General features: G+C 40.1%; 1 protein-coding gene across 5 annotated transcripts in view; it reads left to right on the forward strand.

Annotated features, from left to right (window-relative positions):
• Positions 1-23913, forward strand: part of SIDT1 (SID1 transmembrane family member 1) — a 116002-nt gene that overhangs the window by 48955 nt on the left and 43134 nt on the right. For all 5 annotated transcript variants that reach the window (XM_070508853.1, XM_070508852.1, XM_014838629.3 and 2 more), the window contains exons 2-9: positions 2444-2565; positions 3594-3764; positions 14068-14113; positions 16778-16879; positions 17497-17580; positions 18875-18962; positions 20145-20216; positions 20637-20730. In XM_070508853.1, the coding sequence (XP_070364954.1) occupies positions 3682-3764; positions 14068-14113; positions 16778-16879; positions 17497-17580; positions 18875-18962; positions 20145-20216; positions 20637-20730 (569 nt within the window). In that variant the 5' untranslated portion in view covers positions 2444-2565; positions 3594-3681. The remainder of the gene's footprint in view (positions 1-2443; positions 2566-3593; positions 3765-14067; positions 14114-16777; positions 16880-17496; positions 17581-18874; positions 18963-20144; positions 20217-20636; positions 20731-23913) is intronic.

Raw genomic sequence — 23913 nt, forward strand, 5'->3', positions numbered from 1 at the left:
AAAAATAAGTCACGTACCCATGCCTTATAAAATTAGCCCTAACCCTCAACTCAGGGCAGCAGCAGGAGCTCTGACTGCCTGTGGGTCCTGTCCCCACGCACCAGCTCTGCCTGCCCATGGGTCCTGTCCCCATGCCAGCGGGGGCAGCAGCAGCTGCTCTGCCTGCCCATGGGTCCTGTCCCCGTGCTATTCCACACTACTCTCTAAATAAAAAGAGCACTACTGCCAGATCTTGAGAGTCCAAGAAATCTTTCTTTCAACCCCTCGGCTCACCGACCCCGCATCAATTAACTCAATCTCCACCTCCTGTCCCCTTCCCGGAGGATAGGGTGTGGAGCTGAAAGTTCCAAGCTTCTAATCCTGGCTTGGTCTTTCTGGTGACCAGCTTCCATTCTAAAGCTATCCAGGAGCCCACCAAGAGTCTCCTCAAATTTTGTACCCCAATTTTTTTTTTAAAACTGGAAAAAAACCCCCACCATTTTTGAAACAAATGAAGATGTTCAAACACTGTGGATATCGAATAATTTTAAATAATTATTAATTTCATTAACTGTGATAATGGTAATGTGTTGACGTTAAAAAGAGGAGGCTTTATCTCCTAAAGATATATATGGATTGAACTATTTACAGAAAAAATGATATTGTCTTTAGAGTTTACTTTAAAATAATCAAGTAAGACTGTGTGTGTGAAATAGAAGGTATAAATGAATAAAGTGGTACATTTGTTAATAATTATCAAAGCTGGATGATGAGTACATGAAGATTCATTATACCATTCTCATTACTTTGGGGTAAATCTGAAAATTCCCAGAACTACTGGAGGCCTTTTCACAGGAGAACACAAAGATGAAACTGGCATTGGAGCGGGCATACCCTGGGGATTAGAAGAGTGGATAAGGTGCTGTCAATGAGGGTCACTGTGAGAAAGGACTGGACTATGAGAATGTCATTGGGGCTGGAAGGGAGGCTCTGGGTGTGGAGAGTGTGAAGGAGAGAGAATTATCAGAGTTGACGACCTGTTGACTGAGGAAGATACAGAATCAGGAGTCAAGGATGACTCTCAAGTTTGAGGCGTGATGAATGGCTACCTGGTGAAGCCGTTCGACAAGCAAAGGAATTCAGAAGAAATTCAAGTCAGGGGTGAAGGGAGTGATAGGTTCCATCACAGACAGGTTGAGTTTAGGTGCCTGTGGATCATCCAGAGCTGTAGAAAGAGATCTGCACCAGAGATAGGGTTTCGGCAATTTTCAGCTGGAGCATAATTTCCATGGAAACTTGTAGAGTGTGGGCATGAAAAAATGCTCCCTTCCTGAGCAAGCACTTCTTATCAAATTAGTAAATTACTTTGGACTGTGTTAACATTAAAAAAGCAAAGTGGCTTAATCAAGGAGAATAATATAAGAGAACCAAATGGTAACGTGTGCTATCCATGCTATTCTGTTTCCTCTCAGCTTCTGTTTTGAACATGTGATGGATCTCCAGAGTTCAACTGCAAGAATTTCCTGTTCATTTCTTCCCCTAATAAGAGAGTTTTCAAAAGAACAATAAGGCTTTAATTCATTGGCGGGGGTGGGAGGGAATCTCATATGAAAGGTCAAATTTTACTTTTTCTTTTTTTTACCTTGCTTTTTTCTATTTTGCTCTTTGCATGTTGTCTACGGTATTATAAAAACTGAAGGAAAGCACCAAAACCATCTAGATCCACGGCCACAGTTCAATCTCCTGTCTTTAAAACAGTCATGATAGTATTAAATCCTTGGGTTGACATGTATATTCAGAAGGAGCCATGGAGCTGCTGCTATAAAAAAGCATTTTGTGTCGGCTTGATGTAGGCCTTGGAGCAGGACAAAGAGAGGATTCCTCAGCCCCAACGGACCTGTGGCTGGAGGAGCATCAGGCCGTCTGCTAGGCTTTCATAAAACATGGCAAGAGCATTTTGGTTTGAAGCACAGAATGTTTCTCTAAACTGAAATTAAAGTTTGTCAGCAATTGAGGCGTTTGTAGGTCTTTTTCTCTTCTTTTTAAGATATTTTTATCTTTAGTGTTTTGATTCAAATAAGAAGAGAAGCACATCAGTGTCTTTCTTTTTCTGTTCTGGCCTTATTCTCAAAATCTTGTGTTGACTGCCCAGTCCAAACTCCTCAGCCTGCCTTGAAGCCTCCGTAACTTGGCTTTCCCAAGACCACTTCAATCAGAATTTCGGTGGGCTGGACCCAGGCGTCAGTTTTTAAAAATCTCCCCTGGTGATTTCAGCGTGTGATCAAGGTTGAGACCCACTGTGCTTACAACATAAATGAGGAAAAGACAGCTGGGGCCTTCGGATTATCTATGGTCAGAAGCAAATGTGAGAAATTCAAGTTTTTCAGAGCTTCAGATGGCAGCTATGATGTCTGTGCGTGTGCATGTGTGATTTGCAGTACTTCTCTCTCTGTCCTGCTCACAGGTCATCGCCGTGCGGGTGTATGTGAACAGCTCCTCGGAGAACCTCGATTACCCAGTCCTCGTTGTGGTTCGCCAACAGAAAGAGGTGCTGTCCTGGCAGGTTCCTCTGCTCTTCCAAGGACTGTAAGTGGATCTTTCCCAGACAACTTCACTACATTTGGTTTCTTTCAATGTCCTAGACCTTAATTGGTTTTTTCCCTAGTGAGAGATCAGACATTTGAAATGTTGACATATTATGCATGCTAGGTGCAAACAGTGGTCATGGTGCATACCCTGACTGTTCAGCTCTGTTTAATTTCCATCCTCTTGGAAGTTCAGATAAGCACTCTGCCTAGATTTGTAACACCTGGAAGAACTTCTAGCATTTTAATTCTATCCAGAACGTTCTGTAGCTCTAGGTCGGTTAGTGGAGCATCCACTGAGGACAAGACTAGGCCCAGCAGTCCACTTAAATGAGCAACACCTCCGCTATACTTCAAAATGCCTACCGAGTGTGCATTCTTCATTTCATAATATTTATTGAGCACTACTAAGTGCTAGATACTAGGGAACCGCAATGGGAAGAAAAAAAAAACCATCAAAGTCCCTGCCCTCAGGGAGTTTCTATTTTCGCAGGGAGTACTCTATAAGGCACTGTAGCACTGATAACAAAAACCCAGGAGGCATTCAGGCGTGGGCACATAATCTGGTGCTAAATCATTTTTAGAGGTTGAGGAATTTAGGGATTGAAATACTGACTCTGATAGTCTTGACTTGGACTCTGGGACTTTTTATGTCCCATTTAACAAAAGCTTAAAGCGTGGAAAAATGGAATCAACTGGTTGTTTTATCAAGACAGTTTCCCCTTCAAAATCTGATATTTTTTCCTCATTGAATTAGGAGGATGGTTTAGTGTAATGTAGACATGGCTGAGTGAACTGGCCAGCCCTGAACAGTCCTCACATCCCTGTTATTATGTCACACAACCCTATGCTAAAAACACTAGCTCTGAAATCACTATCAATAAGTCCAGTCTGAAATTCAAAACTGAAATTTTTAATGACTTGAAATCAAGTTCGGGGAGAGGTGAAATGAGACAGGCTGCCTTCCCTGCCGGTTCACTGAATCTCGTTCTTCTTCTTGCTGGGTTTCCCCTCCATTGACTGCTACAGGTATCAGAGGAGATACAACTACCAGGAAGTGAGCCGCACCTTATGTCCCTCAGAAGCCACCAACGAAACAGGACCGCTGGAGCAGCTGATGTTTGTAGACGTAGCCTCCATGGCACCCCTGGGTGCCCACTACAAACTGCTGGTTACCGAGATCAAGCACTTCCAGCTGCAGTAAGCAGGACTCCTTGTGGCCCTTCTCTGTTCATCTGCTCTTCCTGTGCTGTGCATGCTCCACCCAGCTTCCCCCTTCCAGATCGTCACTCAGGAAGGAGATTATCCACTTGGCTTATTATCTCAGCACCTTCTGAACTCTCCTCCTGGCAGCAGGGCCTTATATTTTCTGTGCCACAGAAAGGTGGAAGTGCAGAGCAGAAGTGCTGTGACCTCACCAGTGTATCTGTTCCGGGGGTCTCTGGGAGGGCCCTGTCCTGCCTGTAGTCCAGGCCAGAGGCACTGGCGACTGCGTTCTTTTGTATTACTCACCAGTGCCACTCTCCTGAAGGAAGTTTTGTTTTTGTTTGAAGGAAAACCTGAAGCTGTTTTTCCTATCCTTGTTGCTCTTCCAGTTTTCTCCTTCCAGGTTAGGAATGTAGCAAGGTAGAAAATAATATGTAATGCAGCTTTGTCCTTTGCAAGAACTAATGACCATTTCCTCCTCCTCCTTGCACGACCATCCTTTGAAGCCAAATCAGTTGGGATATATCATCTCAAATTGTTTATATCAGACCTGGAGTATAATAAGTGCAGTTGGGGGCATTGTCTCCAAGGGATCTGCTCTCTCCCAGAGGTTACTCTTATAAGATATTGTGTAAATCTGTGTGAAAGTTTAAGCAGAAATCCTAAAGTTATTCCTTAATAAGACCATAAACTTCTGTTTTACCCTACTCTAAACTCAAGGCTTCTCAAGGGTTCAAACCATTTCCTCTCTTCTCAGTGTTTTAAATAAATTTTAAAAGAAAATATTGTTAAGTTTGTTACATTAGAATTAGAAATTGTACCTATCAGATGGCATCATTAAGAGAACAAAAAGACAAGCCATAGACTAGGAGAATATATTTCCAACACACATAACTGACAAAGGGCTCATATGCAGACTATATAAAGAACTCCTACAAATCAATAAGAAAAACAGGCAAGTTCTTGACTACTATTCTCACTATCACCCACCCTTCTGTGGGCTCTGGCTTCTTATGGGCAAGAATCTTGGAGCCTGTGAGTCTGGGCACTGCTCAGGGTGGGGACTGGTACACAGGTGTGTACGAGTCTGTGTGCCAACAGATCCAGACTCAGCTTCACTAGAGCAAATATGTTTTCTGAGGCAAAAAGTGAGGAAATCTCAGGAGCAGAAACTATACTTGAGAAAACATCCTGTGACCTGGACTTCTCTCCAGAACTTTGAGACAGAGACAGAAGAGTCTCAGAAGGGGAATCCATGTTTATATTTACCCAATAAAATGGGTAAATATATCCAATAAATGGACTCAGATATGCCAAGTAAAAGACTAAGAATGTCAAATGGGATTTAGAAAAAAGAAAACTAAATATATGTTTCTTACAAGAGTATAACCTTAAATAAAAGAACATATAAATGTTGTAAATAAAAAGATAGTAAAAGAAATACCATACCGTCACTAACCAAAAGAAAGTTGGTATAGTATATCAATATTATACAAGATAGTTCTGAGTGCAAGAAGCATTATTAGAGATAGAGGATATTTCATATTTCTTAAAGAATCATTTGCTACCAAGACACAAATTTAAACTCTAAATTTGTATGCACTTAGTATCATCACTTCAAAATATACAAAGCAAGAATTGCAGAATGAAAAGGACAACAGGACAAATCCACAACATTTGTGGGTGACTTCTCTATAGCTGAAAGAATAAGAATAAGAACAAGACCAAAAATTTTAAATACATATGCTGTATACAGTAAATAAGTAGAACAGGCATTGACAAACTATGGCTCATAGGGTGGCCACTGTTTTAGGTAAATAAAGTTTTTTGGAACACAGCCCTGTCCGTTCATTTACATGTTGTCTATGGCAGCTTTCGTGCTACAGTGGCAAAGTTGAGAAGTTGAGACAGAGACATTATGGCCTGCAAGCCTAAAATATTTACTGTCTGGCCCTTTAAGAAAAAGTTGGCCAACACCTGATATGAAAGAGCAGATCAACATTATTAACAAACTTGAACTAATTAATATATTTAGAAAACTGCATCTCAAAATTGATAGAATGCCTAATCTTTCCAAGTTCATATGCAGCATTTACCAAAATTGCCAAACTCTAATGCATATCTTGATAAATTTCCAAGGACTGAAATGCTGTATATGGACTTCAGATAGAAATCAACTTCAAAATGATATCTAGAAAATCCCCAAATGTTTGGAAATTAAGTAGTCTACTTCTAAACAAATATGAGTCAAAGAAGAAATCACAAGGAAAATAATTAGAAAATATTTTGAACGAATGATATGGAAATATGACATATCCAAACTTCTGGGATGCAACTAAAGCACCGCTTAGAGGAAAACGTATAGCTTTAAATGGATATATTGGAAAAGAAAAATGGCTGCAAATCAGTGTGTTAAGCATTCATTTTAAGAAGTTAGAAAAAGAAATGAAAATAAAACTCAAGGAAAGTAAAAGAAATTAAAATAGCACAAAGCAATGAAATAGAAAACAAATCAACAATGGACAAAATGAACCAAACCACAAGTCAATTATTCGAAATGACTAGTATTATTTTTACTCTTGTTTTTTAAAAAATGAAAAAGACAGGCAAGCCCATTAAAAAAAAAATAGGCAAGGGGGCCGGCCCCGTGGCCGAGTGGTTAAGTTCACGTGCTCTGCTTTAGCGGCCCAGGGATTTGCCGGTTTGGATCCTGGGCACAGACATGGCACTGCTCATCAGGCCATGCTGAGACAGTGTCCCACATAGCACAACCAGAGTCACTCACAACTAGAATATACAACTATGTACTGGGGGGCTTTGGGGAGAAGAAGAAGAAGGAAAAAAAAGAAGATTGGCAACAGATCTTAGCTCAGATGTCAATCTTTAAAAAAAAAAAATAGGCAAGAGGCTTGAACAGACACTTCACCAAAGAAGCTATTCAAATGCTCCCAAAACACAACCTCCTTCTCTATCATAAATGCAAATTAAAATGATGATGAGATTCCACTATAACTACCAAATTGTTGTAATTTGAAAGGACTGACAATGAATGCAGTTCCACTGCTAGCTGTATACCCAGCACCTACATATGTAATTGTAGTATTCATTCAACGGAATACTACACAACAGTAAAAATGGACAAACTGTTACTACACCTAACAACATAGATAAATCTCACAAACACAATGTTGAGCAACAGAAGTCAGACAAAAAGTGCACATACTGTTTGATTCCATTTATATAAAGTTTAAAAACAGGCAGAACTATTCGATAATGTTAAAAGTCAGGAAAATGGTATCTTTGGGGAGAAAAGGGAAAATACATAGTTATGTTTACCTGGTGAGAATTCATTTGGATGTATACTTATGACTTGTGCACTTTTCTGTATGTTTGTTATATTCCAATGAAAAGATTAATTTTTTAAAAGTCAGAATATGTATTTAAAAATAGTATATATTACTTTTTTACAGCTTATTTTTCTGATCAGAATGTTCTGTTCTATTATAAAGCTCCCCTTAAATTTTCTAAGGCAGTTTGTAAAGAAGTCTGTAGCCAATGGAATTACTAATAGGAATCAAATATTTGTCTTGGTCTTCTCAATACCCCTTGACAGTGCTATACTCATAGAGACAGATGGACAGATACATGAATGAATGGAATGAAGGATGGAGAAGTAGTCACAGCATTGTTTTTCCAAGTTCCTCCATTAATTTCGTTGTAGAAAAAGGTGACATGATAATTTCAAGAACAAAGAATGACACTCCTCCCCACCACACACACACAAAAAAAAGGCAGGAAAAAATTCTCTGGTGGATAAGATCCCCCCAGATCAATTAAGCGAGAGTCCTAGGAGGAAGATTTGAGCATTAGTGTATATTTTCTAGAGTTTCCTAGACGATTCTAACGTGTAGCCGGAGTTAAGAACCACTACACTTAAGCAATTTCTAAATATGGTGCTTACGTTTGTTTTAACAGTTAAATCTATTTATGACGTTAAGCAATATGGGAATTCATGGTTATACCTTTGAAGGAGGCGGCAGCACATTATTTGAACAGGGTGCGGTTTGAACTTTGGAGAAGCCTTGCCTTCACTGTTTGGTTTCTGTGTCTTTGACCTGTCACTGGCACTTGGTGACAGTGTACTTAAATTCTAGGGCCATTTTCTGTGAGGCTAATTAGACCCTTTGGAGAAATGAATTCTGTGAAACTGAAGTCATAAGGTCACAACTCTGTGTAAGTGTTAATGAATGATGTGTGTGCTGGGGAAACTGCAAATCTGTTCCCTCACATTGTTTTCTGTTTCCACCCCTTACAATGTGACCTGACCTCAGCAACCAGACATCCAGATCATTTCAATGCACGCAGTTACCAGGGCTTTTATGAAAATAAGATAAGCCTGAGAAGCGATGGTAACTGAGATATATGTGTCTCTTCCTCCCTGGCTCTGGGTTGTCCCACACCAGCCTTGCTGGTGACCCAGAAATCCAGAGGATGATGGTAATGAGTAGGAGCTGAGAATGGTGGTAAGATCGGGACTCTAGGTATTGAGAGAAACACTGAAGAATTAACTCAGAATTCCTAACATTGTAGTTTCTGTTGTATGTTTTTGAGTGGCAGATTAGAAGATACATGAAATATGTTCTAGGAATTTTTTTTCCAGAATCATAAATTTTAGGAATGGAAAGATCTTTGGAAATTGAATCCATTCACCTCATTTTTACAGATGAGAAAACTGATGCTCAGAGAGCTCAAGTAATTTGTCCAAACTCACAGAGCTAGAAGAGGATAAAATCAAGACTAGATTCTACTTCTGACTCCCAATTCTGAGCTCTTCCCACTATAACATGCTATTCCTACTTTCTGTTTAAAAATGTCCTCCCAATTTTTATTTTCTCCCAAAATATGTTTCTCAATTCCAGGAAGCATTTATTTCTTTAAATTTAGCTTTAAAAATAAAATTCTGCCCTAAAGCATTGCTCACTGCCATCTAACTCTCCCCCACCCACCTCCACTTAGCTTTACCAGCACTCATTTTCCCAAACTCCAGCGCCCTGGTGTCAATGTTGCAGAGTGTGAAGTTGCAGACAGGGAAGAGCAGGAGGCTGTAGCAGCGGGCAGCCGCCTGATCATGGGGTAGAAGGAGATTGGAAAAGTTCTTAAAAATTTTAGGCATTGTCTAAATTATGATAGTTGCGTGGAGAATGGATTTGAGGGGGATAAGACTGGATGTGGAGAAATTAGAAGGCTGATGCAGTAATCAAGATAAATAATGAGATAAATTGAAGAATGAAAGTGATGAAGGTGAAATTGACAAAACTCGATTGGATATGAGCAGTAAGAGAAATGGGAGAGTCAAGGATGACCGTCTAACGCGTAGATGGTAGTGCCATTAAGAGAAAAGGAGAATTTTGAGGAGAGAGGGAAGAGATGATAAGTTCACTTTGGGCCATGTTGAACCTGAAGTGCAGATGGCCAGTGGAGTGTTGGATATATACCTGTATGATGCCCAGGAGAGAGGACTGAGTTACAGACAGCAGACTGAGTAGAAGCGCTTCAGAAGGCTGGTCCGCATGGTGCCCAAGGCACAGTTACAGGAAATAGGGCGGAAGACCAGGCGGGACCCAATCCTCCATCTCTGAGATCTTGTACGCTGCACCAGGGAGCTCAGACTTCACCTTTCAGGTTATGGGAGCCACTAAAGGATTTTAAGTAACAGAATAACATGAGCAGATCTGATGTTTAGAGGTGACTTTAGTGGCAGTGTGGAAGATGAACTGGAGAGAGGAGAGGGGAGAGGCAAATAGTCAAAGGTAAAGTTATTTGAATAGAGAAGGATAAAAAATGGTTAGGGCCTGATCTTGTATTATGGCAGCAGCAAAGTTTAAGGGAGAAACAGAGTCAAGTAATACATGTGGGGATACTTCTCAAATTCGAAAAATACATGTAGCAGAATCAAAAATATAGTCCTACAGGAGTGCTTGAAGCCTTCAACCCTCCTCTAGCCCTCTAACAGGGGACCTTGAATCTTTGTTTTGAGACAGAGTTTTGAGTGAGCTAGCTTAGCTACCAGGCTGTGAAAAGTGGTCAATTTTTTGAGGAAATGGATGAGTGAAGAGGCTTTTAGACTATTTTCCCATGTGTCACGCTATGTAATCACCCTTTGGTATTTAGGGGTAGATGACAGTAATGACTTACATTACTTTCCAATTTTTTTCTTATTAGATGCTATATTGGGCAAAGGTGGCTTCAGGTCAGAGCAGGTGCCAGGGGTACTTTTACGCTAAAAGAATCAGTGAGACTTGGTGACCAGTCAAATGCAGAAGTTGACAAAAAGGGAAGAGACCAAGATGACTCTGACATTGATGTCAGAAGTCTAGTGAGGTTTACTGACAAAGAGAGCAGTGGGTCAGGATCAGGACAATAATGGTACCTTCCATTTTGATTGTGTGGAGTTTGAGGGACAGTCAAGTGCAGAAGGCCAGCAGATAACTACTCTTCTGTGGCTGGTGCTCAGTAGAGAGCCTGGGCTGGACGGGGAGACTTGAGATTCACTGGCATTTTTGTGGGTTTGGGGGACAACTGAAGATACACATAATTGGGATTTTCATGGCAATTGAATACAATATTTATATATATAAATGTATGTGGCCTAGGAAAACGAGGAGATCAAGAACAGGACCGTGGGTTACATTCTCATGTAAGGGATGGTCTGAGAAACGGGGCCTATCAAAAGAAGCTGAGAAGGCATAGCCAGGTGTGTGGGAGGAAACCCAGGAAGGTGGGTGCCACAGAGCCCAAGGGAGGAAAGAATGTCAAGACAGAAGGAGTGGTTGTCGGTGTCAGATGTCAGAGAGAGATAAAGAAAGTTGAGGATTAAGTCACGGGATTTAGCAGTTAGGAGGTGACTGTTACCCTTAGCAAAGGCAACTTCCGAGGGATGGTGGGAAAAGACTCCTGATAGCAGTAGGGAGAGGAAAGAGAGAATGAGAGATGAGAGCAGAAGGCTCTTTTAAGCAGCTGGTCTGTGAAGGAGAGAGAGGATATAGAATGACATCAAAGGAGGGAAATACATTGAAAAGGGAGGAATTTTATTGGGGCGTTTTTGTTTGTTATTTATTTTGAAAATGGTTGCAAATAGAGTGTATTTATAAACCAAGGGGTAGAAAGGCAGATAATTTATAAGAGAGTTGAATTTCGGAGAAGCGAAATCTCAGAGAAGGGAAGAAAGGATAGGACTTAGCGCATGCGCAGAGTTTATACTTAGACCAGAGCAATGAGGTGATGGGTTACCGAGACAAGAGGGTTGGTAGAAGGGTGAGGATTCATGAATGGTGTTCATGACAGATGGCAGTAAGGCGATAACAGGGAATGCTGTTCTGAAGTCCATAGTACAAATGAATAATAGGGTATGATTTCCTTCAACAAACAAGTGGAGGTTTTGACCGCCCCCTGTGCTCTGGGCTAGGGGCTTGTATCACAAGATGAGTAAGGTGTCATGAATCTCACAGTCCTCTCTGGTACTCACCTCAAAAATGACTTGGCTTTTGTCCCTGCTTCTCTTCCCACTTATCCTTTCTTCCCATCCCCTTTTTGTTTTTCTTCTGTTTGATTACTCCGTATGTGTTTCTCCTTTCTCTACCTTGGGGTCCCTCTTCTCCTCTTCTTCTGTCTCCCTATCTGTACATCCACCTCTCTTGACTTCATCTGTTCGTTTTCTCTTCCTCTCTCCCTCAAACTAGCCAAAACAAGGAAACAAAGTCCGTTTTTAGTTTTTCTTATTTATTGAATAAACGTTTGTTTCCTGTGTTTAATTTTTTAAAAACAAATAAGTTGGAAATTTTATACTTTTTTTTTTGAGGAAGATTAGCCCTGAGCTAACATCTGCTGCCAATCCTCCTCTTTTTGCTGAGGAAAATTAGCCCTGAGCTCACATCCGTGCCCATCTTCCTCTACTTTATATGTGGGATGCCTACCACAGCATGGCTTGCCAAGTGATGCCACATCCGCACTCGGGATCTGAACGAGCGAACCCTGGGCCGCCAAAGCAGAACGTGCACACTTAACCACTGCGCCACCAGGCTGGCCCTCTACTGCTTTTTTTAAAACTAAACGTGTATGTGAGTCTTAATTCGCTATGTTCTATTGGTGAATGACCCTTGATAAAATAAACCTTCCCCACCTCTGTCAGGGCCTATGGGGAAGGAAGCACTAAGTTTCATTTGTAATAGACACAATGTTTATTTTGTACACACTGTTGACTCTATGAGAAAGAGAGGACTTAATGTGATAGCCTAAAGAAAACAATATGTTTTCAAAGTTTGTAAGTGTTGTGCTAGTAAAGAAAACATAAAGAACAAGGTGAAAAAAAACCCAGAAAATTCATATTGATGTCCATACACTCAATGTTACAGTTGGAATTTATATGAGAGGGGAGAAATAAAAAACAAATTTCAGGCCAAAGAAAATTGGTTGCTTCTGGAAATTTCATGCTTTCTGTTGCTAGCCAAGAAAATCAGTGTCCTTTTCATTCCCCTGACCTGGCAACGAACAGGATTGAAGGCCCCATGTTGTCCTGGTAACAGCAGATGACACTCCCCACACTGCTGAGAGGGTGTTGCCCAGCCACACACAGCACCGCAGGGCCTGCCTCTGGCCGTGGGATCTCAGGAGCACACACACAACAGGGTTTGACACTGACTTTAGCTTCTTTAGGTGACTTAAGGCCACAAGTTTTCAACTGTGCTTTAACAGAGCCAAACCCTGACACTGATGGATGATCTCTGTTGAGAGCGGACATGTAAAAATTACATCCATTACTAAATTCTGAACCTAGTCCACCGACAGCCTAAATTGTTGGTCATTACCTTCAGAAATAGTGCTCAAATTTTATGACTTCTAAACAACACCTCCAATTATAAACTTCTTGCTTAAATGTCCTGACATGCCCTTTCCAAAGGAGTTTTTAATACAAATTTTTTAAACTGCTTAACTTTTATAAAAGGAAAATTAGGAGTGGAGAGAAAGACCCTTTAGAGAGCACCAGAGGATGAAGCTGGGGAGAGACCAGAGAAGAAGTTCAGGTTCAGGGTCCCAGAAATGCAGCCACATTGGAAGGGTGGGGGCATGCCATTCCCAGGTGTAGACCTTGAGAGCACAGTGGGCTTATATGAATGATCTTCACAGCTACAGATGAGGCATGAGCCAGAAGGAGCATAAGAGTCCTTAGAAACCCATAGAGAAGACCACATTTGTCTTTGTGTTTTCCAGCCTCTGGCTGTTTCACATGTGTTCATTCCAGACAGCACTCTGCGCTGCAAATCGATGCTCCCTGCACGCTCCTCACACTGTCCTTTCCTCAGTGCTGGGTCGTGCTGTCTTTCACAGAAGGATAAAAACATCTAATAAATAATTCACAGTAAATTACTAATTGGAGAAAAAAATAACTTATTTTGTTCTTTTGGTGGTATTTGCATTTTAATGGAGGCCCTTAGAAGGCAGTGCCTAACCCAAAGAGGACACAGTCTTGGAGAAGAATTTCAGCTGGCGTGGCAGGCAATTGGGGAGGTGCTTGGGGGCAGGAAGAGCATACTCCTGTCCCTAAGGACCCTCCCATGGTGATTATCTATTCACCATGTTTTTTAAAAAATGACCTTTTGCCATGGATACATCAAAATTATTTTGAGGGCCAACCTCAATGGCCTAGCAGTTAAGTTTAGCGTGCTCCACTGCAGTGGCCTGTGTTCGGTTCCCAGGCATGGAACTACACCACTCATCTGTCAGTGGCTGTGCTGTGGCAGTGACTCACATTAAAAAAAAATAGAGGAAGATTGGCAACAGATATAAGCTCAGGGCAAATCTTCCTCAGCAAAACAAACAAACAAACAAACAAACATTTTGATTTGTTACCTACAATATCCAAAAGGACCTCAAACTTTCTTTTCCTCTCTTTTAGCCCACTTCTGACAACTAAACCCTGTAACATCTTAAGTGAATCCAAAGGCAAAAGTGTCTACAAAAGTAAACAAAGTACTTACTTTTATAGGTGTGACTTCATGGGTATACAAAGACATAAAATTGATCCCCTCCCCAATTTGATCATTCTTGAAAACTGAAATCACCAAGTCCCCATGCAGTTTACTTTGTCAGTTTGATGGAACTGGAACTCCCTTCACAAAGGGAAAGGCTCTCCTTGCGTCTAGTTCAAGATGGTTTTCTTATAAATAAATATTTTTTACATGCTAACTTATGCTTTTCTCTCTCTTTTCCTCCTTTCTGCTCTCCCACTTACATTTCTCAGGACGAATGTTGCCTTTCACTTCACCGCCAGCCCCTCTCAACCTCAGGTAAGTGAAGGACTCCAAGGTTATCCTGAGTCTACCTGTAGGTGTCACCCAAAGAAACCATGGTAACAGGTAGAGTCAGCACGTGGTGTTGACCTGGATCTTTCACAACTTGAGATATATTTGTATTTTTGGACTGTTGCTCATGTTACTGGGATTTTGGACACAGCATGTTTTTAACCTTATCACCTTAATTGGTGTGAAGTGGGAGGCATGACATTAGTTTGTAGGTGTTTGTTGGCTCAACTTTCATTTAACAAATCGTGTGCCTACTATGTACCAAGTACAGTTTTAGACTGTACCAGGTGCTGAGGATAGAAGGATGAAGAAGAGAGATGAGCAACTTCTGCCCTCATGGACCTTATAATCGGGATGGAAGTGGGGGAACAGGGAGTGGAAAGCCAACTCTATAAACAGATACACAAATATTTAATTGATCTGCAAATACAATAAAAATAAGACAGATATTAATTTTTAGTGTTATGTGTGGAATAAGTTAGTTTCTCCTGTCATAAAGAGAGAACAGGGGCACTGGCCTGCTGGCGTAGTAGTTAAGTTTGCATGCTCCGCTTAGGCAGCCCAGGGTTTGCAGGTTCAGATCCCAGGCATGGACCTACACACTGCTCATCAAGCCATGGTGTGGCAGCGTCCCACATACAAAACATGCCCTTAACATTTATTGGCCACTTAATTCGTGAAATATTTGAAAGCACTGGTTGCTAGGTGCAATGGGAGATATCTAGAAAGGGAGGAAAAAACTTGTACTCCAACTACAGAAAGAGGCCAGTCTCACAGTCCTGTGCAGAGCTAGAATAAATATGATATACTGAATGTCATAATGCACTTCCAGTTTGTAGACTAAAAATGGCTTCCTTTTATTTTAAAAAATTATGTAAATATTAAAGCCTAAGTATTTTGTATATAAACCCCAAACTAGAGTAAATAGAATAAATAAAGCAAAATGCAAATTCTTTGATATCTATGAAAGTCTTACTTTATTATTAACTGTTCCCATTTTAGCCTTCAACTGTAGGAAAGATTTCCTATTCCTATAAACTCACCCAAACTATTGCACATTCTCCGACAACCTTCACTGTCACTGTATACCTCTATTCTTGTAGATAGAAGTGGATTACAAAAAATTGGGCAGGTAATCAGGACCCTAGATGATGATTTTTGGACTAAATTTCAGCCATTGCTTTGGGTACTTGTCATTTGCTTCTTTCTGGAAAATGTAGATTATCAAGGCTAGGGTCAAAAACATTTATTTGGGGTTTATGGTAATTTAAAGATAGGGAAGGTTGATAACATTTTGGCATATAGGTAAGGCTTCAGTAGATATCTACTGCTTGCACAAAACCAGCTCCTGTAATATATAGGAGTTTATATGATGATCATTATTGCTAACAGTAGTCATAGTAATGCTCTTGAGCTTCAAAGTCAGGATCCCCTAAGAACCAAAAACACCTCTTGGGAATCCCAGAGTATTCACCTGTGGAAGAGCCATATTTCATGTATTTGAATCAAACTCCAAAATGAAAGCGCAAAAGGAAGTGGGTTCTTGGGAGTGTTGCCATCTGTTACAAGGCGTGAACAGACTTCCAAACAGCAGCGTTAAGGACACTCCTTAATCTTGAGGTTATTTTTTCCCCATCAGAAGGCTTTGGATTATTGAAAACCATCCTATTTTTATTGCTCTGGTTCTCAGAATAAGGTTAGTCAAGACGATGTTGGAATACAAAATTAAGTTTTAACGTGTTTTGCCTGTCCCTTAAAGTGATAGCTTTATTAGAGTCCTAAGATATAGGGGGTTGTTTTTGTCAGTTTCCTCAAAATCTTAATCATGTGTTTCATGTCAAGCTTCTCAACCAGTTACCATATTTATAATTATTGGGCAAAAGTCCCTTTTCTTCATTATTAGCAATATGTTTAAAACTTAGAGTTAATAAATTTTTCTGGTAGATCCATAGTCTAAGTAGGTAAATGGTGTAAACTTTTTGTATTATAAATGTTTCCTGATTCTGATGATATTTGAGATATACTTTTAAAGATGTCTCAGCATGCCCTAAATTGTGAACATATTTCAGGGGGTCAGCTGGAGGGCTTGGGGTTTGAATCTAAATGTCATCTCACCATATTCCATCCAGGAAGTAGATTCTTTAGCAAAACATCTACAGGAAGGGTGGATCTAGTGCTAATTCTTGCCTATGGGAAGATGCTTAAGATTCTTGAAGAACAAGCTTGTCTGCTTTTTAAGATGGAGCTTCATATTTCAAACTGAGTACACAGAAGTAAACCTTTTCTCATGTTACATCCCACATATCCCTAATTCAAAGGGTTGGAGGGGTCTTCTTAAGTAGAAAGTGGAATGAAGTTTAGCAAAGTTTAGTTGAGAAAGAAATACCGTAGAAAATGGAACGGCAACATTGCATGAAATGGCTGCTTGGTCTTGTTGCCTAGTACCTAGCACAGGGCTCTCTCTCTGCATGGAGCAGTTGCTCAATATGTATGAGATAAATGGCTGACTGAATTAATGGAGTTTTACATCTGACCTGTGTGCCTAATATTAGAGGAAACAATCCTATTCATGTGAAAATAGTTTTGAGTTTGTAACTCTAAACATTTCTTAATATTTATGAATCATGTCTTTCTTTTTCTTATTCTCAGTATTTTCTATACAAATTCCCTGAAGATGTGGACTCAGTTATCATTAAAGTCGAGTCTGAAATGGCTTATCCATGTTCTGTTGTCTCAGTCCAGAATGTCATGGTGAGTTTTAATAACTTGTCAACCTTCCAATGTGGACCATTATGTTGTCCCAGGAGAAATCAAAGAGAAGGGTGGGGACCATGTCAGCCTCTTACTATGTCTCCTGCAAAACTGCTAAATAATGAAAACAGTGTCTCGTGCACACAACTGGGCAGTCTGTCTTTGGAGACACTGATTTGGGGAGATAGAGAATAGTTGACTCGTCACCAAAATAGAAGAAGGAAGGGCGAGAGGATCATGACAAAGAACAAGGAAGACCAAGTTGTGGGCTGCACAAGAAAAATAGAAATCTACCATTTGTTTTATGTTTTTTAATTTTTATTATAACATTAGGCCCTTTCTGTCTCATAAGGTGCTAACAAAAAATGAGAAAGGTGTGACATACTTTAAAACAATCTTTTCAGTTCTCTTTGATTTAAAGTGGTCTTTATATCAAAGCAACTTTAGAGGACAAGACACCAAGTTATAGGAAAACTGTTTCATGACTGTTCTAGGGGGAAACTTCTCATGGTTTCCGGCTTAGTAAGGAACCTCCTCCTCTGTGACCCAGGGGGTGTGTGGTACGTGTAGTGTGACTTTAGTGATGCTTTCTTTTTTATCCCTCATGCGCGTTACAGTGCCCAGTGTATGATCTCGATGACAATGTGGAGTTTAATGGTGTCTATCAGTCCATGACCAAGAAAGCTGCCATCACACTACAGGTGAGACATTACTTCTCTGGTCACCATTGTCAATGACAATGCACAGTTGACAGTCGGGTTACCAGTGGACCAGCATCCCAAAGGGAATGGTCATTCACTGTGTACCTTGAACCTCTTTCCTTTCTGATTGGTTTTAAAACAAAGATAGCTGTTCTTGAACCAAAGCCTGGGTGATGGTGGACAATGCTACTCTGCCAGGTGCCCCACTCCCCTTGGGGAACTGTGGGACATAGATCTGACAGATTGCTTAGAGAGGTAAGGTCAGATTATAGTCTGCTCCTTGGAGGATGCCAATTTAGGGTAAAGTTTACCTGATCCATTTACAACAATTAAACATATTCTAATAATTTATACCAATAACAGTAACCAAAAGAGGCCTTCAACTCTGGACGGAATGGATAGGTTCAGAGGAATATGGACCACATTGGTACAGCAGTTTGCCCTTTGGCATTTAATTTTACCATTAAATCATTTCAATGGTAATTTTATAGTTAAAGTGTACACTCATCAGGTCACTAAATTTTCAAGGAGATTCTGTCCCTGCCTTCAGGTGATACTTACTTGAGGTACCTACAATTTGATCTGTTCTTAGGTGAAGTGAAACTGTTGTTGAATAACAAGCAAAGGAGGAGGAGAGGTTAATTATAATGTAGGTATCAGACCTGAAAACTCCTATCAGTCAGGCTTTAACCTTCCAGTGCCTCAGATTTGATATCCCAAATATCCGCTCTCATTCATTCTTGGGTAAGGCGACGGGACACGTAGAAGCACACGTGCAGAAGGTCAAAGTCAGGACTGTAACTCAGGTCTCCTCACTTGAGTCTTTGCCTCCTTGACCTAAATTAGTTACTTAACAGCTGACTGTGTGACTTTTAGGAAAGTCATTTAGCATTAGATTTTTAAATAATAAAAACTTAATATAGCAAACTTAAATCTGCTCTAAAAAATAAAGTTTAATGATTTAAAAAAACAATATGCAATATTAATTGTTAAACGTAGGCTGTTGACATATTCTTTACGTGGGGCCTATTACAGTTCTAAGCACTCAAGTGGACACAAGATAGATTGAAATTAGAATAGTGTATCTATCGCTTTAATTCCTTGGATGTAACAATTATTTCATTGTGGATAATCTGGAGAAGATCGTGGGTATGTGAAAGTCCTCTCTGGGGCGGGGTGAACTTTACTTTTCTTCTCTTTCCTCTTTCTTTCTGGCCCCACCCCCACTGCCATGGACTTTCTCCCTTCTTTCTATCTTTCCTGCCTGGTTATAAGACTGTTATATCTTATGCAGAAAAAGGATTTTCCAGGAGAGCAGTTCTTCGTAGTATTTGTGATAAAGCCTGAAGATTATGCCTGTGGAGGATCTTTCTTCATCCAGGGTAAGTGATAGTGAGGAATACTTGGCTACTTAGAAAAACCTAATGAAATGGAAGGGAAGCCAAAAGATCCCATTGGCCCCTTATGACCACCTCCAGTAGCCACTAAGTGACCGTCATCAGCAGTGACTTGCAAGGCAGTCTGAGAGACTTGAGAAAAATTAAAGGGAAGAAGATGATAGATCTAAAGATATTACTGATACCACAAAATGTCACTTAGTGCATTGCCTCTTCTGAAAGTCTTATGCTCCCTCAGACCGTGTGAGGTCTATTTACTCAGTTGGCCTTTTATGCAGCAAATACTTGCTATTATAAAGTAATGATTTTGTACAACAGATCAAGGTCCATTTTCTAAGATCGGTTTGGTAGCCAGCAGTAGTGGAGCCACTTATATTTGTCAGTAGTCATCATTTCCACAAGGACGTACAAGGAAAATTCAGTTCTCAATTCCAGTTGCCAAAATTATATCTTGCAAGACGGTAAGAAAGCAAAGTGGGACAACTTATCCTAATGACGGGTTGTGTGAGCTCTTAGGCATAATACAAATGGTTATGGGTAACTACCCATGGAGTACCTTGGGAATGGAATAGGCTGTTGATTGAAAATACAGTCGCCCAGCAGCTGATGAGCTATATATGATCAACACAGAGGGTGTTTACTGTTGAGTGTAACATGGTTCCCTTTGTATTTAGGTGAAATTTCTGCTTGTGTATTCTTTAATCTCTTAATCACAGAGCTCTAGAGTTTTGCCAGTGTCCAATGTTCTTTGGTAGAACACGAGTCCTTTGATGACTATATAAGAAAACACAAATTCTCCCTGGCTAGAAAAATGCAAAGCAAAAGACGAGGTAGCTTTCTATTTTTGCAGTTGTTTTCTTCCAATGTCTGTGGCATGTTGAGCCATGTGGATATCAGAGGAAGGTCAAGCCTTCTTCATTCAAGAAGGGAGGCTGCAGTCTCATTTGTGTCAGTTAGTGTTATCAAAATGCACTGGCAAAGGCCAGATTGAAAGTTGAACCAAAATGGGTACTAGGTGGTTGCAGGTTTAGGGTTAGGCCTTCCTCTAGTTCTTACTAAAAAAAATTCAGCAACCAGAGTTAATTCTGGACAGTTTTTGAACAAAAGTTCACATGAGAGGCCAAGAACCAAGTATCTGATCCATTGTGTCTTTTTCTTTTTTACCAGAAAAGGAGAACCAGACCTGGAATCTACAGCGAACAAAGAACATTAAAGTGACCATCGTTCCATCCGTTAAAAGTCAGTATTGGCTCTAGGATTCGGTGGAGAGATTCCCATGTCAGGAAGTCAATCACATAACTCAACGTTGATGTCATCTTTTCCAATAAACATCATAAGAAAACTAAATGTTTACCTTAGAGATAGAAGAGAGAATCAAAGCATTTTTTTAAATCTCTTCCAGAAAGAAAGAGAACTCAATTATGAAGTCGTATACAGGAAGTCCTTCCCAGCTTCCACTGGGAAGTCATCACTGTGAAAGGCAGCCATTTGTGGATAATGTCTGGGTCACCTCCAGTAGCTTTGCTGCTTTGAATGGAAATATCTTAGAGGACTAAAGAATGGGTGTGATGGAGATGGGCCCTTGAAGCTGTCTTGCCCCAAACATATTTCTCTTTTCTCCGGAGGACATCCTGACCAAAGTTGTTTCTCTTCCCTCAGAATCCGTGTATGTGAGAGTCAGTGTTCTCACTTTCTTCACCTTCTTCGCCTTCTATGTGGGATACCTGGTTTTCGCATGTGTTCATTATATCAGGTAGGTCAAGAGTTTCAAGAAATCTTAATCCTCTTTGCCTATCTCTGCTTAGTGATTAGAGCATTAGGCCCTAGAGCCATACTGACTGGATTCAAATCTGCCTCAGCCACTAACTGTGTGACGTTGGGCAAGTTACTTAATTCTCTGTGCTCTAGTTTCCTCATCTGTAAAATGAGCTAATAATTAACTTCATAGAATAGTATAACTGCGGTGTTTATGTTGATGTCCTACATAGACTAAGTGCCGGTAGAGGTTTGTTGATTTTCCTAGTTAATGAAAACTCAACAGAAAGACAGCTTAGGTATTTTTTAGACCAGAAAATACTCACTATGAATCTTATGGAAATGATGAATTCTTCCTAACATGGAGATTTAGAAACAGCTTTAAACATTCCATCAAAAAGTAAAATTAATGCCTACAATAAATCTTGAGGTAAAATAAATATGAGGGCAATATACTAGGTGCTTTCTTGCTGTTGTAGAATCACTTTTCTAGTAAAATGTCCCTGGAGAGAAAAAAGGGAGATAATCATGCTGTAATTTGATCAAAGAAAATTCCCTTCCCAAGAGTTTGGAGCCCCTAATAAAAGGAGCTCCAGTCTTCCTAGCAGACCTGAACTTTGAGAATGCTGTTCTTTGTGGTGGTCTCTGTGAAACAACTACGAAAGAATGGCAGGAGGTTTACAATATGTAAAGAACACCTAAAGAAAACAAACCAGCATCAAGTTTTCAGACTACTGAGCACGAATAACTTCAGCTGTAGTAAAACCTCACGGCTACCCCGGTGATCCAACCATCTTGCAATATAGGCCTATCTCTGTGACAAAAATAACTCCCTTCTGTGACCTGCGTGAAGCTTTACTGTTGAGAAACTGGCTTCAAAGACCTTGGGACTATCACTGGCCACATCTGGGACAATTTGGGGACCAAAATAATTAAGGAGAATAATGAATTATAAACCATTGAGAAAAATAGAAATTCATGAGTCCGTATTGATAAAGAGCGAAGGAAAGAAGGAAGGAAGGAAGGACGGACCTAAATAGCTGCAGGTATACGTCCACTGAGTTCAACAAAGTTACTAAAACAGGTACGCATTGGAGAAAGGAGGCCTTAGCAAAGACTGACAGCAGAAGCGAGGACTCTTGCCTACAGAAGAATGCCAAAAGCTGACAGCAAATGTGGAAGGAGGGCTGGAACTGGAAAAGCATCATTTTGCATAGATCGGGTTAAGAATCTTCAATGAATACTAAAACTAGGAGGAAATCTGAGGATGATCAGGATATTTGCATAGACTGAAAGTGTATCCCCACAAATTGCTTAGTAGTTGAAGGGAAAAAGATTTAACTATGCAGTGGAGAAATCAGATAGGCTTGACTGGGTGATCAAAATTAATATGACCAAGGGGAAGATGGACATTGTGTGCCTCCAGATGTGACAATCTGAGAAGGACACAACATCATGTATGCAGTCTCCCAGCCAGAAATGCATATTTTGAATATAATCATAAGGAAAAATTAGACAACTCAAAATGACAAACATTCTATTAAAATGTGTCACAATAGACAAAGAAAGGCTGTGGAAAAGTTCCAGAATGAAGGAGACTAAAGAGATGTGGCAACTAAAGACAATACCTGATCTCAGACTGGATCTTTCACTAGAAGAAAAATATGCAATAAAGGATATTATTGGGTCGATAGCAAAATTGTAATATAGACAGTAGTTTTAGATGAGTATCACATCAGTGTTAAGTTTGCTGAATTTGATAGCTATACTGTGGTTATGTAAGAGAATATCTTTATTATTTGGAAATATTTAGGCATGAATATACGTGACGTATGCAACTTATTTTCAAATGATTCAGAAAGAAATTTTTATATATACATATGAGTATGAATGTGTGTGTACATATATATACACACACATATAGACAGAGAATGATAAAGCAAATGGGGTAATATGCTGACAAGTGAATCTAGGTAAAGGGTATCTAGGTGTTATATTTTCTATTCTTATTCTTACAACTTCTCGGTAAGTTTGAAGTTACAGTAGTTCTGCCTTATCCATGGTTTCACTGTGGTTGCAGTTACCCATGGTCAACCATGGTCCAAAAATATATACGATAAGGTATTTTGAGAGAAAGAGAAAGAGACCACATTCAAATAACTTTTATTACTGTATATCGTTATAATTGTTCTATTTTATTATTAGTTATTATTGTTAATCTCTTACTGTGCCTAATTTATAAGTTAAACTTTATCATAGGTGTATATGTGTAACAAATACATAGTCTATATTGGGTTCAGTACTGTCCATGGTTTTAGGCATCCACTGGGGGTCTTGGAACGTATCCCCTGCGGATAAGGGGACACCACCAAATTTTCAAATAAAAAGTTAAAAACAAAAACCCCAGTCTGCAGGCAAGTATTATCTCTGGAAAGTATATACACTAATTGATCATCAGCTCGGTTGATTTATCAGATCATATTCACTAACATTTAACAGTCCCTGCTCTGTGCTAGGCTCTGGGTGGAGCCCTCTAAGCAGACTGTTTCAGCTAATGCCCCACAACCGTGGCTACTAGTATTGTCACCATCTGACGGTTAAGGAAATGGAGGCATAGAAAAGGTAAGGAATTTGACCAAGAATTCACAGCCAGTAAATGAAGAAGCTGGGACGTGAACTCAGGCAGCCTGGCTCCAGAGCCCTGGCTCTTAAGCAGGCTGGTCAAGATGAATCTGGAGTCAAGATGGTCAAGGCGTGTGAGAGAGGACAGGAGGCCACACCAAAAGCCTGGCACTCCAGCATGGATTTGATTGAAAAAGAGTCCAAATTTTGACTCGGATAAGCTCCAACACCATCAAAAAAGTTCCTCTCTTCTGCCTCTCAGGAAGACTGTCTCTACTCCTGATGCTTTAGATTTTAGAAAATAGGACGTCACCTGTTTAGTTAGATAGCATGCGTAATCAACATATAAACAAAAAATCAAATTGATCGCTGGATATCCATCTCTCTAAAGTTGTTATTCAGCCTACTGAAGTGAGTACAGGTTTTGAAAGTCATCGTATAAGGCTCTGTTGAAATCTCTCACTGCCAGATTATTTTGCTACAGTCAATTGCACAAGCATAGATTCTGTCCAAATATAGACAAACTGAAAATAGGGTCCTGGAGACATAAGAACTATTT

The sequence above is a fragment of the Equus asinus genome, chromosome 5 (genome assembly GCF_041296235.1).
Source record: "Equus asinus isolate D_3611 breed Donkey chromosome 5, EquAss-T2T_v2, whole genome shotgun sequence".
Classification (NCBI taxonomy): domain Eukaryota; kingdom Metazoa; phylum Chordata; class Mammalia; order Perissodactyla; family Equidae; genus Equus; species Equus asinus.